At 47.4% G+C, this 17,981-nt stretch overlaps 1 protein-coding gene across 1 annotated transcript; it reads left to right on the forward strand.

Annotated features, from left to right (window-relative positions):
• The first annotated feature begins 365 nt into the window (after positions 1-365).
• On the forward strand, positions 366-17,699 carry METTL13 (methyltransferase 13, eEF1A lysine and N-terminal methyltransferase). The gene is made up of 8 exons (XM_049633957.1): positions 366-812; positions 2,118-2,877; positions 4,174-4,373; positions 6,246-6,441; positions 8,037-8,204; positions 9,468-9,683; positions 12,256-12,387; positions 13,705-17,699. The coding sequence occupies exons 1-8, from the start codon at positions 660-662 to the stop codon at positions 13,977-13,979; spliced, it is 2,100 nt and encodes a 699-aa protein (XP_049489914.1). The 5' UTR covers positions 366-659; the 3' UTR covers positions 13,980-17,699.
• Positions 17,700-17,981: the final 282 nt, after the last annotated feature.

Consider the following 17,981-nt stretch of genomic DNA (forward strand, 5'->3'; position numbering starts at 1 on the left):
CTCGGCCCTTCAACATCAGAAGTGGCCACCGCGCCGGCTCGGAAAGAAGGCGAACACACAGCCCGGGACGCGCGCTCTCTCAGAGTCAGCGGAGAAGCCGGGACCCAGGAAGGCTGCCCCCGCGCGGCGCTCGGACGCAAACCAGCTACCGAGACCCAGACACCGCCTCCACCCGGCCTCACGCCCGCGGCCCCGCCCCCTGCTGCCGCGCGTAGATAAACGCTGGGCGACTGCGGCGCTGCCGCAGGCGTGCGGCGTGCAACTCGCAACCAATGAGATGCCAGGAACCAAAAGCAGTAACCAATGAGACGCTGGGAGGGCCCGGGTGGCCGACCAATCGCGACGCTGCGCACCCGGATGTGCTTGCCAGTTCTGAAGCCCATCTGTGGGCAAGTGTGAGGGGCTCCGCACGTGGGGCTGGGGCTGGGGCTGGGGCTGGCAGCCGGCAGGAGGGCTGAGCGTGTGTTTGGTTCAGTGTGTCGTGCGTGGGGGTGGTGTGTAAGCGTCGTCTCCTTAGGGTTTGAGCGGGGGAGAAATCAATGTGGTCATTAGTCGTGGAAAGAATTCCACCCAGGGTGCCGGGACCAGCGTGCGTGGAAGCCCATCCGATGGTACCTCACAGGGACTAGGAGAGACGAGCCTGGTCGGACAGTGAGAATATGAACCTCTTACCTAAGAGCTCCAAGGAGTTTGGCTCCGTGGACTATTGGGAGAAGTTCTTCCAGCAGCGAGGAAAGAAAGCTTTCGAGTGGTACGGAACCTACCTGGAACTGTGCGGCGTGCTGCACAAATACATCAAACCCAGGGAAAAGGTACGCGCGGCCTGGCGGTCCTGAGTGTGTGCTCGGGAACGTGGCAGATGATAACTTTACTCCTGGTGGATAGAGACAGGCGTGAGGGCGCTAATTGGGCCCATGTTTTCAGGCTTCTCCGCGTCATTCCGGCCCAAAGTAGGCAATTTCAAAATGTTCTTGTAAAGGCTTTCGGATAACAGACATGCGGCGCCCAGCTCACCGCTGAACTAATAGGCTCATTGGGACAGTGACTTCGTTAGTTGGGCAACCTAGGTATGGCCTCCTAGAGAGACCCTGTGCTTTTCTGTCACCGTCCATCCGTGTAGAGCAGACAGTACCTGTGGCTTTACTGATACAGGAATCTGTTAGCCAAATCGTTGTTGTGGGCACACTGAATTGCAGGCACTGTGCTCAGCCCATAAGCAACAAGAGCAGCAAGGCGTAAACCTTGGCGTAAACCTTCCGGAAGTGACAAGTGGTCAATGCAACGACGGGGTGGATAGAGATGGAATTGTACTGGAGGTAGGAAAAAAGGAAGGGAGCAAACTAACCTTCGTGGAGGATGCTTTACGTGCCAGACATGCTGGGTGCTGCGTGTGTGTGTGTGTGTGTGTCCAGGAGTTGAATTCTCATAATAAACTCTGTCAGGTTCATTCATGTAGGACATGGAAACTGAGGCTCTGAGATCCAGTTTCTTGCCCAAGATCATACATGTAGTGTGTGGTCACATGGGAGTTTAAACTCAGGCCCATCTAGTCCCAGCGTATGCACTTCTCACCAAACTTTTCCAGAGATGGTGACATTGGGATGGAGCTTTGAAGGATGAGTGGGCGATTGCTCCATAGAGAGGGAGGCAACGACCCGTCTTTTAAGCTTGGCTTTGGAAAATAGCGGAATACCTTAGGTGGACCTGAAGGCATGAGTGGAATAGGATTTTGCCACAACTAGGTTTTCAGTAGTAAAACAGGAGATTTGAACTCTACTGTATTTTGATTGTGTGACTTCCTATCAGTTCTTGAGTAATAAATGCTTTCTTCAGAGAAAAGAACAAACAGGATTTGTTTGTTTTTGCAGTATGGAAAGTCTATTTATACATAACTTGCATTGTTGTGGCTGAATGTGGTTTTCACTTGTGAGTTTCTCTAACCATTAGTGTTTCAACATAGAGCCTAGAATCACCTCTGTAACGGTGCTCCGTCCTGTGCATAGCATCCGCACCTTCTGAAAACTTGCACCAGCCAAGGCGAGACTTGATCCCGGGAAGTACGTGCAGGTCATTCCGTTGCCTTGATCACTTTCGTCTTGTTGGCTTTTTTCCCTCAGGTGCTGGTGATTGGGTGCGGTAACTCAGAGCTAAGCGAACAGCTGTATGATGTGGGCTATCAGGATATAGTGAACATTGACATCAGTGAGGTGGTCATCAAGCAGATGAAGGAACGCAATGCCAGCCGCCGGCCCCAGATGAGCTTCTTGAAGATGGACATGACCCAGATGGAGTTTGCCGACGCTTCGTTCCAGGTGGTGTTGGACAAGGGCACCCTGGACGCTGTGCTGACAGATGAGGAGGAGAAGACCCTGCAACAAGTGGACAGGATGCTGGCTGAGGTTGGCCGTGTCCTGCAGGTGGGCGGTCGCTACCTCTGCATCTCCCTGGCTCAGGCTCACGTCCTGAAGAAAGCAGTGGGTCACTTCTCTCGGGAGGGGTGGATGGTGAGGGTGCACCAGGTGGCCAGCAGCCAGGACCAGGTGTTGGAAGCAGAGCCTCGGTTCTCCCTGCCTGTGTTTGCCTTCATCATGACCAAGTTCAGGCCGGGCCCTGGCTCTGCCCTTCAGATCTTTGAGCTCTGTGCTCAGGAGCAGGGCAAGCCTGTGCGGCTGGAGAGTGCCGAGCGGCTGGCCGAGGCGGTGCGGGAGCGGCAGCAGTATGCCTGGCTGTGCGGCCAGCTGTACCGCAAGGCCGGGCTGGGGAGTGTCTCTCTGGACTTGTGCGATGGGGACACAGGGGAGCCACGCTACACCCTCCACGTGGTGGACAGCCCCGCTGTGAAACCATCGCGGGACAATCATTTTGCCATTTTCATCAGTGAGTTGGGATTGCGCCCTCTCTTCCCTGGAGGGGCTGGCTCTGAGGGGCTGGGGCTTTGGTGGTGGGTGTGGCTTGGCTGGTTTTATCTTGCCGGGGGTGGCACTTTAAGAAGTGAGACCAGCCAGGGCGTGAGGGAGGGGGCACAGCAGCTATCCGGCTACCTGCTTAGATTTGGGGCTTATTTCTTCACATCTCCCTTTGGAAAGGCCTGATGACATGTGAGAATGGATTTGGTAGGGAGGACAGAGAGTGACACAGTTAAGTATAGGTACGTCTCATATTGTAGAGATAGGAGTTACTTTGTCACATGGAGTCATGGGAGTGACAGAGTCCCAGCTCTGGAGCCTGTGAGCTGTGTGACCTGGGGACGTTTCTGTGCTTCTCTGTTGAATATAGGGAGAGTCGTAGCTAAAGAAGTAACTGTTTGGGTTTCATTTCTGGCTCGGTCACTTCCTGGTGGTGTGACTTTGGACATTCCTTTCTATGCCTCAGTTTCCTCATCTCTAAAGTAAGGTCAACTGTGTTGTGTAGTTTTGAGAAGTGTAAACTCTCTCAGAACGGTGCCTCATACATGGTAAGTGCTTTATAAACATCAGTGTCATTATTGAAGGGTGTTAAGTGATACCAGATTGGCTCAGTAATGATCAGAAGAGAGAATGAGGAAATGCCTTCAGAAGTAGGAAATTGTGGACAAAATGCAAGATTTTGAAGTCATCATGCTGGTAATTTGCTGACAACTGAGCCATTTTCCCAAGTATTCCATAATTCTACCTGTCCACCAATGAAAACAAATAATAGTACAGTGGATACAGCCATGGAGGGTGGGGCTGGACTGCCTGGGTTTGAATCCCAGCTTCCCCATTTAGTGTGTGAACTTGTGCAAGTAGCTTAACTTCTGTGTCTCAGTTTCCTTGGAGTCGTAATATTACTAGGAGTAATAATACTACCTGTATCTTAAGACTGTTGTGAGTAATGAATTAGTTTCTGTTTATATATTTCTTGAAATAATGCCTGGCATGTAACAAGCGTTAGTATCATTGCTTTTTTTTTTTTTTTTTTGCACTAGGTACCTGCCTCTCTCCCCTTATATACATGTAATGTGGGACCTACCATGTGTCTGATGGCTTCTTTGCTCTGGGCATTGTGCACTAGGGAATTGATAGCCCTCACTGGGTCACAGTTGGAAGGGTTGCTTGTCCTGTGCAGGGCCTGACTCTCTGCCCTGTAGTTCCTATTGGCTGGGGCTTGAACAACTCTTCCCGGGACTTCGTGTCACCAGGTGCCTCTTTCCAGTCCCCCAGGGTCGCGAGACCGAGTGGCTCTTTGGCATGGAGGAGGGTCGGAAGCAGCTGGCAGCCAGCGCAGGCTTCAGGAGGCTGATCACAGTGGCCCTTCACCGAGGTCAGCAGTACGAAGGCATGGACAGCATCCAGGCCGAGCTGTCAGCCAGAGTCCTGGAGCTGGCCCCTGCCGGGATGCCCACCCAGCAGCAGGTAACAGAGCTTCGGCAGCAGCATACACGGATCTCTAGACAAGTCGTATTAGCAGCCAGGAAGGCGGAGGGTGTCTTGGAAGGAGCTAGGACCAGTGTCTGTGCCCCTGTCTATTCCTGGAGGGCATGTCAACAGCTGCGAGCTAAGTGGGCAGAGCTTATGTTCTCTTGCCCCGGGCAGTGAGAGGAAGGTGAGCGGTGGCTTTTCTTGAGACCATTGAGACCCAGGGTAGCATCTGTGTGTGTGGGGCCTCGAGACTCCTCATAGATGGCATGGAGGAAATGTTGTCCACCTTGCAGGCTCCAGCTCTTTCTACTGTGGACTGTACAGACTGTGTTTCTCTTTTCCCTCTTTGTGCAGGCCTTCCTTGACCATTTTCCTTCTTAGAATCCTCATTATCTGATTGGAGAATGGAAAAGAGCCATACAGCTTAGGTTAGTTTTCAGGATATTAACATTGCCGGTAAGGAAACTGAAGGTTTTTGCCAAAAGAGTGATGTGGTATTGTCCATTGACACTGTCTTGTTCCATCCTGCTCAGGGTAGCGAAAAGGTGACTTTATTGTAGGTACTTTATAGTGAGGAATTTATCTTTGACAGGAAAGCCAAGGTGCCTGGAGGCCCTTTGCAGTAGTGACAGATCTGAAAAGATGAACCTAGACCCCTGGTTCTCACCTGTGCTTCTGCTCACTAGGCTGACTTGTGTTTACAGGTGAATGTGTGTTTGATTCTTCCTGGCAGACTTTGCTATTGGTCCATCAGAGATATAGATCCTGTAGGGAGGTTCATTTGTGACCTTCTCTCCAGGGCCTGCATGTCTGCAGAGTCAGCAGTCCCTGGGATTCTCTTGGAAATCTTTAAAAAGAAATAGTTGTAGGGGCACTTGGGTGGGTCAGTTGGTTAAGCATGACTCTGGATATTGACTCAGGTCATGATCTCATGGTTTGTGAGTTTGAGCCCGCATGGGTTCTGTGCTGATGGTGCGGAGCCTGCTTGGGATATTCATTCTCTCTCTCTCTGCCTCTCCCCAACTTGTGCTGTGTCTTTCTCTCAAAATAAATAAAAACTTTTAAAAAATTAAAAAGAAATAGATGTAAAGATTGGGAAAGGTTATGGAAAAGTCTAGGGGGAAAATATAGTTTTCTCTTAATTTTTTTCTCCTGTTTAGAAAAATGGGGGAAAAGATGTGAATAATTGAGGGAAGGGAGAAATTAATTCAAACTTGGAATGGTTGCTTTCCCTGTGGATTTGTTATCTTTATCCCTGTTCTGATTCCTTCTTTCATAGTTAGCCCCCTGCTGTGCATTCCCTCTAGCATTTATGGAAAGCCCTTTTAAGGATTCCTATTGAAAAACTCATGTTTTTCTTTTTCTTTTTTAAATTTTTTAAAGTATATTTATTTATTTTTGAGAGAGAGAGAGAGAGTGAGCGAGCATGGGCAGGGGGTGGGCAGAGAGAGAGAGAGAGAGAGAGAGAGAGAGAATTCCAAGCAGACTCTGTGCTGTTAGCGTGGAGCTTGACACGGGGCTTGATCCCACGAACTGTGAGATCATGACTTAAGCCGAGATCAAGAACTGGATGCCTAACCGTCTGAGCCACCCAGGTGCCCTGAGAAACTCATTGTCTTCTTAGGGAGAACCAATTGGATTTCACTAATGGTTTCAGGGATCTTTATGTGTTCAACTGGTTTTCAAAAAAGTGAATTAAGCCTTTTGTGATCTATCGAAAAGCTGTAGAAAAGTTCTTTAATAGAAAGGCAAGTCTTTAGGTTCTTGCTGCCCAGAAGCTTGATAGGAGGATTCCATGACAGGATTAAAATTTCTCCTGTTTCTTGATTGAGCTGGTGTTTGACCGTATCTCTGTTACATCTTCAGGTGCCCTTTCTGTCTGTGGGTGGGGACATTGGGGTCCGGACCGTTCAGCACCAAGCCTGCAGTCCCTTGAGTGGCAACTATGTCGTCGAGGACGTGCAGGGGGATGACAAGCGCTACTTCCGGCGGCTGATCTTCCTCAGCAACAGGAATGTGGTGCAGTCAGAAGCTAGGTTGCTGAAGGATGTGTCCCACAGAGGTGAGGTGTCATCACACATGACCCAAGCGGTCATGGCATGGACTCTCCACTTGGGGTGGTCAGAAAGTGTTGGGAGCTTGGCCGAGTTGTAGGACAGACCTGGGTACGTGTGATCAGAGGCTCTTCGAGTTGTCCTATTACCATCTGGACTCAGTCTAAGTGACAATAAACAGAACAGAGGTGTGTTTTGTTCTTGAGCAAAGACTCTGAAATGATAAGGAGCTGGGGTGGTAGCTTACCAAATAAATGTGATTGTCACTTTAATGCCTTCAGCGTAGAGGCCATCTGTTTCGCACATTGCTCCTTATGCATCTGTATATTCATTCAGTAAGGCTCTGTGAGGGGAGCCACAAGCATGGAGGGTACAGGTGAACCCTGCCCTCCTTCACAGCACACCCCCTAGCATGTTTTAGAGAGGGCATTAGAGTTGGTGGGTACTTAGAGGTCATCTAGTCCAGTGCTATTCAGTAGAACTTTCTGAAATGGAGGGAGGGTTTAATATCCACTTAGCTGCCCAAATGGTAACCGTTAACCATATGTGGCTGCTGAGCATGTGGAATGTGGCTGGGGTAACTAAGGAACGAATCTTTAATTTATTTAATGGTAATTAAGTTACATTTACAATTCAATGGCCACAGGTGGCTAGTAGCTACAATATTGGACTGTGAAGATCCAGGCCAGGTCCTTTAGGATCCCTTTTAAGCAGTCTCCCAGATGCCACTCAGAAACTCCCACTGGTGGGGAAAACAAGAGTTTGTTTCACCTGCTATGTTCGCCAGTTGTGTATGTTTGTATTATAAAAGCAGTACTGCTCAGTGTAATCCGTTCGAAAATCAATGTATACAGTGAAAAATGAGCATCTATTTACTATATACCAGAGGGAAGGAGTGGGGCCTTTATAGGATTTTTCCCTTTGGTGAGCACTTGTGATTTCCTCGTCTAGCAGGGCAGTGTGCATTGCTGTCTGTATGGTACAGTGGAGGGATGATAGGCGTTGGAGACAGGCAGTCCCGGGTTCACATTCTGTCTGCACCTCCTACTGATACTGGGACTAATTATTAACTCTTCAGATCCTCAGTTTTTCCATCTGCCTAATATGGGAATTATAAGGTCGTTATAAGAGTTAAATAATTAGAAGTTGTAGCAGAGTCATAGAGGAGGTAATTAGTAATTTTAAGTCCTTCTCTAAAAGGATTTGTGAATAGACTTACCCTGTTAGTGGCCTTATATCTCTCAGGGCAAAGGGGCTAGGACTCCTCAGTTTAGTTTTCCCAGGTTTTTGGGTGTGTTTTTGCCACTTTTCCTTTTTTGAGTCTCTGGTATCCAATGGTATGTGTTAAATGTTTAACAATTGTATTTTGGGGGCAAAAAGCCCTGATGTATACTGTTTGCCAATTTCTGTGGCATAATAAAGGCCACCACAGGCAGATTTCAAACTACCAACATGTCAACCGTGTCACAAAATTTGTGTATATTTATCAGTTGGGTTCTTGAGTTGGATCAAGCTAGCTACAGCACAATGCTGCTGGTAAGTCTTGCTTTCCCCGGACTGGGGTGCTAAGCATAGTACCTCATTATCTCTATCTCTCATTTAGCCCAGAAGAAACGGAAAAAGGACAGGAAGAAGCAGCGGCCTGCTGACACTCCGGAGGACCTCCCTGCAGCCCCGGGGCAGTCCATTGACAAGAGTTACTTGTGCTGTGAACACCACAAAGCAATGATTGCTGGCCTTGCCCTGCTGAGAAGCCCGGAGCTGCTCCTAGGTAAGTGGGGTGCACTGCCTCCCAGTCAGGGCAAGTAAGGTTACAGACCAGTCTGACAGCAGCCATTGCAGACCAACAAATGCACGTGTATTTATATCTTTCTTCTTCCTGACCATCTTCTAAGTTTATCAGTCACTTTTCCCTCAAACTCAAATTGTAATCTTGAAATGGCTACATGTGTTGATGTCTAAATTCTATTAGAATTCTATTAGAATTCTATTTTGTTCATTTATTTAAAATATTAAGGTATAACATATATTTGGGGAGATACATAAAGTACACATTATAAGTATTTCAGTTTTGCTGAGTGCTTGCATATGTATCTACTCCTGCAACCAGTGGAGCATTTAAAAATCATGACTCCAGAAATGGCCTTTGTACTTTAGGAGAATTTCTGGGTTATCAGTAATGCATCATTTGAGCAGCAGATGCAGTTCTTTCTTAAATTTTTACTTAAACAAAAAGCCATGTTGTTGGTAGTACAGTAATAGCCGTATTACTAATAACAGGTTTGGATCTGACCACAGTAGCAAAAATGTTCATGTTCCTGTCTAGATTGTTACTGTCTTTACCAAGAGTCCTGACTATGTCTTGTTGAAACACCCTGTCTCGGTATTCTATGTCCCTAGAGTGTCAGTTCTTATGTTTAATCCTCAGACGTTGATCTATGTTTAACGTCTCCTTTTAGTGATTCTTTCTTGTTTCTTGTCTACTTCTATCCCCCTGTGTTTTTTGTGGTTTCTCTGTACTTAGGACTAGGATGTGGGCCTTTGTTTTCCTGTGATTTCTGGAACTTGGATTTATTGCCCTCACTTGGTTGATGTGTCTGAGAGGGCAGTTGTGGCCTTTGAGTTGAAAGCTGGGCAGAGGGCATTGCATCTACACTGCCTTGTGATCATGAGCAAGATGTTGGCTGTTGTCCCTCTCAATTCCTAGGGGGAGTCTAATGCTCATGGTGGGGACTCTTGGTATGATGTCAGCTGAGTGCCTTGGGACTTTAAGGGTCCCCAAAGAACCATGTACTGGTTCCTCTTCTGGATCTAGTAAAGGAAGGATTGTGAGGCCAAGGTTGAGTTTTCAGATGTAGATGTCAGATTGGCTCCTGCGTTTTTGGGATGAGACGGAGAAGCTAGGCCTTTAAATCTTGTATCCTCTGGGCAGAGCCAGTGATCCGACTCCCCCTGCCCTCTTTACTCTCCCCGAGGCTGGTACAAAACTGTTCATGAGAAGATAGTAAAATGATGCTTTCTTCCTTTATTGCAGAGACCCCACTGGCATTGTTGGTGGTAGGCCTGGGCGGGGGCAGCCTCCCTCTGTTTGTCCACGATCATTTCCCGAAGTCCTGCATTGATGCTGTGGAGATCGACCCCTCCATGTTGGAAGTGGCCACCCAATGGTTTGGCTTCTCCCAGAGCGACCGGATGAAGGTCCACATTGCAGATGGCCTGGACTATATTACCAGCCTGGCAGGAAGAGAAGGTACTGCAATTGGAGAACTCGGAGGGATGTTGAGGGAAGAATAATCCAAGCTTGGCAGACCTGCAAGGGCTTCTAGAATTCCTCTGTAAGAGAGCAGCGTTAGGATCGTCCCAGTCTTTCACCTGTTCATTTCTTCATTCACTGGTGGACATACTGATTCAGTAAATATAGAGTGCTAGCCATATGCTCAGCACTGTGATAGAAGAACTCACTTCTGGGGCGCCTGGGTGGCTCAGTTGGTTAAGCGTCTGACTCTTGATTTTGGCTCAGGTCATGATGTCATGGTTGTGAGATCGAGCCCGACATTGAGCTCTACGCCAGGCGTGGAGCTTACTTAAGATTCTCTATCTCCCTCTCTCCCTCCCCTACTCTCTCTCTCTCTCTCTCTCTCTCTCTCTCTCCCCCCCAAATAAATAAATAAATAATAAAAACAACAATGAAAAACCCCACACCGTTTCTGCCCTTGTGGCACTAACAGGTCAGTGGGCTTCTCTCCTGATTCTCTTCTGACCCTGTGTCGTTGCCACTTCCTCACTTTCCCATGGAACCTAACGTCTGTAGTCAGGTGAGTAGAAGGGGAAAAAGATTTGGGGTGTGTGTCAGGAGGTGTTTTGTAAATCTTTCAGCTGGAGGTGAAGCCAGAGATAGCGTGACTAAACCTGCGGGGCGCTGGGCAGTGGCTGCAGACGGGTGTTTGGTGGTTGTAACCACCGGGTAGGGCTGCTCCGGGCAGCGCGTGAGTAGAGCCTGAAGATGCTGCTAAACATCCTACAGTGCCCAGGATGGCCACCCACGACAAAGAATCGTCTGGCCCCAGATGGCAGTCGTGCTGAGGATGTGAAACCCTGATATAGATGCCACTCGGCGGGGATTCTGATGGAGTGAAGGCTCCATTTTGCTCTAATGATTCGTATCCCAGACGGAGGACAAAAGGCATGTTAATGTTCTGCAGTCGCTCCTCTGGTCCTTCTGCCACTTTACATGTAGGCTCCCGTGACTGGTGCTTTCCGGAGTGTGTGTCCCTCAGGGAGAAGTCAGTCAGGCTGGTCCAGGCTTAAGGGAACCTGGGGAGCTTAGGCCACCCCCCCTTCCTGGCCTGCCCGTTCCATACCTGATACTCTGGCTCTCGCTGGATTAGAGTAGCTCCCAGGAGGGTGTGGCAAATCAGGATGCCGGGGGTGAGTCCTTTGGTGCTGGGTGGACAGATGGTGCGTTCACGGTCATTGCAAACTGAACTGAACTATATCAGAGTTTCACAGGTTACCTGTCTGAGTCTGGGGCCAGTGTGGGGGCCCAGGCCCAACCTAGCCAATACATGGGAAACACTTAAAACCGTGCTAGGCTCCTGGCAGGCACTTCGTGCGTGATGTGTTGCCATTGTGATTGCCTGTCGGTCAGTGTTGAACAGCCTGGCGATCATGTCTAACAGCCACCTTCCAGATTGTTGGAGGGCTCAGTGCTACAAATGTGGGCAATGGTCGTCCTTGGACTTTGATGAGCCAACATGTTCTGCTAAGAAACCAAAATGAGATCTGTGTTGTGGATACTAACAGGCTTGTAGGAGTCCTAAGTCAAGATTTATTAATTAATGAATAATCATTATCATAGTCTCAAAGTTTGCTAAAAGTCAGTAGCATTGCAGACTTACCCCTTGTAAAAGACATTCCCATCATACAAAGGAGTGCATCTGGTTCATAATCAGGTCTTTCTCACCCATTTAGCAAATCTATCTTTCCTGAGTCACCTGTTGTTCAATTAACTAGAAAAGATATACCAACTTTAATTTGAGAATGTTTTTGTCCTGCAAACATTTGCTGGGTCAGTCCCTAAAGGCTTAGGCAGCTGCTTTGCCTAGATCAATGGTTCTCAACTCTGCCTGTATTTAGAATTACCTGGCAGTTTAAGAAAAATACCAGAAGCTTCCCATCTCCCCTCCCCATCTGTTCCTTCCCTGTCCAGTGTTTTTGACTCAGTTTATTAGGAACGGAGCCCAGGTTTCTAAGTGTTTAGAACATTCTCAGTCTCTAATGTTCTGCTACGTCAAAATACTGGTACAAATGGACCCTTCATCAAGTAGTAATCAAGCTAGAGGACACCATTAATGTGTTTGGAAGCCTTTTGAAAGTGCCTCTTTTTTAATGTTTGTTTATTTTTGAGAGAGAGAGAGAGAGAGAGAGAGAGAGGGAGACAGGGTGCGAGCAGGGGAGAGACAGAGAGAGGGAGACACAGAATCTGAAGCAGGCTCCAAGACGCAGGGCTTGAACCCACAAACCATGAGATCATGACCTGAGCTGAAGTCAGATGCTTAACTGAGCCATCCAGGCGCCCCTGGAAAGTGCTTTCAAATGTGGAAGAAGGTGAGATGAATGCCCTGTCTCTCAGGTGGGGTGCTCACAGTAAAACCCTGACTGACAACGACTCCCCTGACAGTGACATCAGTGCCCTTACAGGCGAACCACAGCCTCCACGTCATCCTAACTGAGCCGCTTGCGGCCCCCACAGGTCACAGGGGAGATGCGGTGTAGACGTGTAAGTGGTGTCAGGCAGAGACTTGTTTGCTTCTCTTTCCCAGTGCGGCCCCACTACAGCGTCATCATGTTTGACGTAGACAGTAAGGACCCGACACTGGGGATGAGTTGTCCGCCGCCGGCTTTTGTGGACCAGCCTTTCCTGCAGAAGGTCAAAAGCATCTTGACTCCTGAAGGTAGGAAGACAAAGGTTGGGGAGGGAGGAGAGATGGGTCCTTTAAATTTATTTTTCTTTTCAAATGAAAAATGCTCATGTCAGAAGTGTGTGGCTCAGTGAGTTGCCCCAAATTGAACACTCTTATTTATTCTCATCAAACACAGAACATTTCCAGCACCCCAGAAAGTCTACCTCTTACTTCCTTCCAGTAACTCATTCTCCTCTCAAGGATAGTGACTATCCTAACTTAAGTTAGCACAGCTTAGTTTTGCCCATTTTTGTTGTTTATATAAATGGAATCTTATGGAATGTGATCTTTAAGTGTTTGTTTTCTTTCACTCAATATGATGTTTGTGAGATTCATCTATGGTGTTGTGTTTATATTGTTCCTTTATATTGCTGTGTAGTGTCATCGTGTGACACATTCGTGTCTCCATTCTCCTGGTTGTATTGGATTATTTGGGACTTTTATAAGTAGTACTGACCATAACGTTCCAGTAGATGCCTTTTGGTGAAATAGATTTGCAGGTCTGTTGGGCATATATGAAGGCTTGTGGTTGCTAGAACATAGATCACGTGTATGCTCGAGTTTTCTAGGTGCTGCCACACAGTTTTACAAAGTGAATGTAGCAATTCACATTTCCACCAGCTTGGTCACGTTAGCTACCATTTGATTTCTTTCCACATGCCCTGGACTAGGCAGAATGGTATTTCCTCTTCATAGCAGCCCATTTTCAAATGAGGAAACTGAAGTAAAGAGACTTTGCCAAGGTGACACAAAGCGACAGCTGGAGCTTCAGCCCAAGTCCTTGTGACTTGGACACTGCAGCTCTCCATCCATATGTTGACAGCCTCCAAGATTTTTTTTTTTTTTTTTTTTTTTTGGTGTCAGGTACTTGGGTGAACAGAGATATTCAGAACCTTAATTGTCACAAGTCAGGTAACATTGGCCCTCTGATTGGCCCTCTCATTATGTACTCCATAAGGTACATGCCAAGAACGTAACATCCCTGTGTTTGTTTGTTTTTTTCCCCTTGGGGATATTAATTCTTTCTCAAAGCAATTCTTTGGGAAACTGAGGTGTAGAGAATGATAAAATAATTTGTTAGCAGCATGGAAGAGGAAAAAATTAACTTGAAGTTTTCTCATAGTTCACATATTCCCCACGCTCTTCTCTCTTTTTATGTGGTGTATTCTGTGCAAACTCAAAGCACTTGTGTTTTCTTAGCCCACCAGTGTCCCTGGGGCAGGAATTGGTATATTTCTAAGCGCGGAACGTTGTCTCCGACGTGTCCCCTGATCTGCAGGATGTGACTCTTTCCTTGCCACACCCTAGGTGTCTTTATCCTCAACCTTGTGTGCCGAGACTTGGGGCTGAAGGACTCAGTGCTGACCGGGCTCAAGGCCGTGTTCCCTCTCCTGTATGTCCGGCGAATTGAAGGTGAAGTAAACGAGATCCTGTTCTGTCAGCTGCACCCGGAGCAGAAACTTTCCACGCCAGAGCTCTTGGAAATGGCCCAGGCCTTGGAGCAGACCCTGCGGAAGCCTGGGAGGGGGTGGGATGACACCTACATACTGTCAGAGATGCTCAAGACCGTGAAGATCGTGTGATTGCTGAGGCCGGGAAGTCTGCTCAGCTTCGTGCCGGACTGGCATTGGGCTCCTGGCCTGTGAGAGATTGAAGAGATATAATGCACCATATTTTTTAAGCCTCATATTTTTCTTGGTTTCATACTCAGCTGCATGCGACCTCCAGCTTAGCGAGGTTGCCTGAAGATCTGGGAAAATAAAAAATGTCCTTCCCGTCTTGTCCTCTTTAGTTCCACTTGGTTGACCCCCTCTGCTTCCCTGTACTGTGTCCTGGAGCAGGATTCCCAGCTGATGCCTTAACGACTATACAGCAAGCTCCTTAGGATGGAAGACAATCAACTTTGAGTGCTGGTTTGCTTTTGCTTTATCTTCCTCTTGCTTCTGTAGGAATGATCTCCAGGGAGATAGCACAGCATTCTGTGCCAAAAGACTGTAAAAAGAGCAGGATTCCCATAGATGTGAGACAGATTTGACAGAACATCCACTCTGCCTCCCTCCAGATAGAGCTGCCACTGACATCCCGAGTTTTAAGAATCCAGCTAACCCGCTTTACTAAGCAGCTTTCCCCAGGTATCCAAACCTTGTAGCCTAAGCTGTTTGTTCTGTTCTCGGCAGAAGGGGTGGATATAAGTGGCCCCCATAACTGTGCATGTCAGAGACAGAGACTAAAGTCTGTCTAAACCGACTAAAGTCGGTTTACTCACCTTCGCTGAGTGACAGCTGCATGTGGGACCCAGCGTAGAGAGCTGTGGTGGAAGGAAAGGTGGTTAAGAACGGGCAGCAAACATGGATTAGCAATAAAAATTAACATGTTCCAATAACTCCTTAAGTGATTTACGTAAGCTGTCTTATTTAATGAGATAAAGGAAAGTTAAGCCAAAACTACATCTAATCCCAGATCTCACTGGAGCCAGAAGCATCAAGCTTGTACAACTGTGAAACCAGCAGTTCCGAGATTGGCTTGAAGTTCATCTCTCCTAATGATGCCAGGGCTGACTTAATGAGCAGTGCCATGGAAAGTACACTTTGTCGCCCTCCACCACCCCAGCTTGCTTCACAGGCCCTTTAAAATGGACTCTGAGCTCTTGAGGTGAAGCATATTTCAAAGACAGGGTGTCATCCATACAGAATGGTGTCAGCCCATTGAAGAAGGATGTGAGGACAGAGTAGAATTTTTGGATTTTACCCATTATAAAAATTTGGTGTTCCTTAGGGGATGATCTACCCTGGAGCCATCCCGTGTCACGCCCCTGCACCTCAAAGGGCCCTAGTTTGGGAATCCTCCATTGTTTTCTACTCTGTAAGTTCATGCAAGGTTAGGATAGGTGATAGGGGAACAGGGTCTGAGTCAAAGGGTCTAGTCTGACTGCCCTTCAGTCCTCTCTTTCTAGCTGTGCTGACTTTTGAATAGCTCATTTGGGTGGCACAGCCAAACTAAGGAATTACCAGAGTGAAGATTAGATCTCAGCTATGTCTGAGGGGAGTCGTCCTGGGAGTTAGGCAGGCTTGTTGGAGAGAAGCCTCCTTGGAGGTGGGAAAAGGCCTGCAGGTGTGCCGATAGTTGTGTTAAAAATCGGGGAAGTCTGGCTGTGAAAGAAGAGTGAAGCGGCTGATGCGTGCCTCCAAAGGCTGAAGAGAGACCAGTGGGCAGAAATCACAGTTGTGCAGCTCTCAGCCTAATTTCCTACAAAAAGCCTTGTGCCAATGGAGACCACTTTGCTCACTGGATCACGTGGTGGCTCAGGCCGTTTACTCAAACACTAGTCCTGACTCCCCTCACTGCGCTCCCTAAGTTGTGAGGAAAGGGGCTTCTGTGTACAGGCACTGCCCTCAGCCTGTATCCCATCTTTCTCAATGGAGAGCTATCCCCTCTTTTAGGGGGGTGGGGATGAGTTTCCATTTTCTTTTTATTTTTTATCGAGATGTAATTGGCATACCACATTAATTAGTTTCAGGAGTACAACATGATTATTTGTATATATTGCAAAATGATCACCAAAATAAGTTTAGTTAACATCTAAGAGCTATTCACTTTTACATGGATGACAGGCAGATGAGTCTTTATGAGAATTTTGCCTAACTAGGCACATGAATTCTGGAGTGGGGGAAGCCCGTGAACTCAGACACCTTCCAGACTAGGCAAGTAACATGAAGTGAAGTGAGACGTAAAACATAAAGGCTGGGAAGAAGCCCGCGGCAAACCAGAGAGGAAGTGCCCCATCAAAAGGCAGCAGCTGTTCTGAGTGAGCACTGTCCTGGAGCGCTGTGCCAGCACTGCTAGATCTTTTAAGACAAGCAGAAATCCTGAATGTATCTGTGTGTGTGAATTTTAAAATGTTGGCCAATCAGGAAGTATCTTCAAGACCTATTCACCCCATGGGCAGGTAATTTGCGTCTTCCACTCTAGGCGAGCGTCTACAGAGCGCTTGAGAATCTGGCATACACCCAGCTCTGAGAGCATAAAACAGGGAACAAGCTGGGCGCCTGGGTGGCTCAGTCGGTTAAGCGTCCCACTTGGCGCAGGTCATGATCTCAGAGCTTGTGAGTTTGAGCCCCACGTTGGGCTCTGTGCTGACAGCCAGGAGTTTGCTTCAGATTCTGTCTCTGTCCCTCTCCCTCTGCTCCTCCTCTGCTTATGCTCTGTCTCTCTGTCCCTCTCTCTCAAATATAAAATAAAACATGAAAAAAAAAAACCATGAAAAAAGGAGGAAGATGATAGCTACCAGTCTCAAAAGTCTGTTAAATTCCCATTTTGGGTTATGACCTACATTTTCTGTAATGGCTACTCCTGAGTATAGATCAACTGCCATCCTTGAAGTAGTGCATAATTTTATTTTTATTTTTTGAGAGAGAGAGAGGGGGAGATCATGTGTGTGTTCTTGCTTGCAGGGGAGGGGCAGAAGGAGAGGGAGAGAATCTCAGGCAGGTTCCACTCCCAGTGCAAAGCCCTATGTGGGGCCTCACGACTGTCGAAGATCATGACCTGAGCTGAAATCAAGGGCCAATCAACAGTTGGACATCTAACCAACTGAACTACCCAGGTACCCCTGGATAGTGTACAATTTAACTTCCCAGATCTATTGGAGGCTGAATGATAATAAATCACCTTACAACCCTCTCCCCTTCCTGCAGGACCAGTTCTGCAACAATGTAAAATTGGTGACGCTGGCTATTGCCCCTTCTCCACCCTCCCCAACACAACAATTCTTCAGTGTGCCTCCAGTCTTCCATCATGGCTCAGCTTGCTAACTGGGCCACTTCTTGAGCCAATCTTGTGGGTAAACCAGTAGTTCTTGGCTTCACATTGGAGTCATCTGATCTGGTAATAATGGTCCCTACATATGTCCATGTTCTAATCTTCATAACCTATGAATATATTACATTACATGGCAAAGGGGAATTAACGTAGCAGATGCATTTGATTTCGATACTGTAAATCAACTAATAGGAAAGTATTCTTGATTATCTGGGTGGGCCCAACACAATCACAGGGGTCTTGAAATGTAGGAGAGGGAGGCAGAGAAGTCAATGTCAGACTGATGCAATATGAGAAAGACTTAACTGATGGTTGTTGGCTTTGAAGATGGAAAGTCAACCTCTAGAAGCTGGAAGAGTTGAGAGAACTGAGTGTCCCGTAGAGCCTCCAGGAGGGATTCAAATCTGCCAACACCTTGATTTTAGCTCACTGAGAACTCTTTTGGACTAATGCATTATAGATGTATAAGATAATAAATTTGTTTTAAGCCAGTAAGTTTGTGGTAAATCATTACAGCAGTAATAGAAAACTAATATACCTGTGAAGCTTTTTTGTGTGTCAACTCTTAGTAACTTTCAAATATGCAGTACAGCATTATTAACTATAGTCACCATGTTGTATATTACATCCCCGTGACTTATTTTATAACTGGAATTCTGTACCTTTTGACCCCCTTCACTCATTGCACCTACCTTCCCAGCCCTTGCCTCTGGCAACCCCCAATCTGTTCTCTGTATCTGTGAGCTTGGTTTTAGTGTTTTGTTTTC

Source organism: Panthera uncia, chromosome F1 (genome assembly GCF_023721935.1).
Source record: "Panthera uncia isolate 11264 chromosome F1, Puncia_PCG_1.0, whole genome shotgun sequence".
NCBI classification, from domain to species: Eukaryota; Metazoa; Chordata; class Mammalia; order Carnivora; family Felidae; genus Panthera; species Panthera uncia.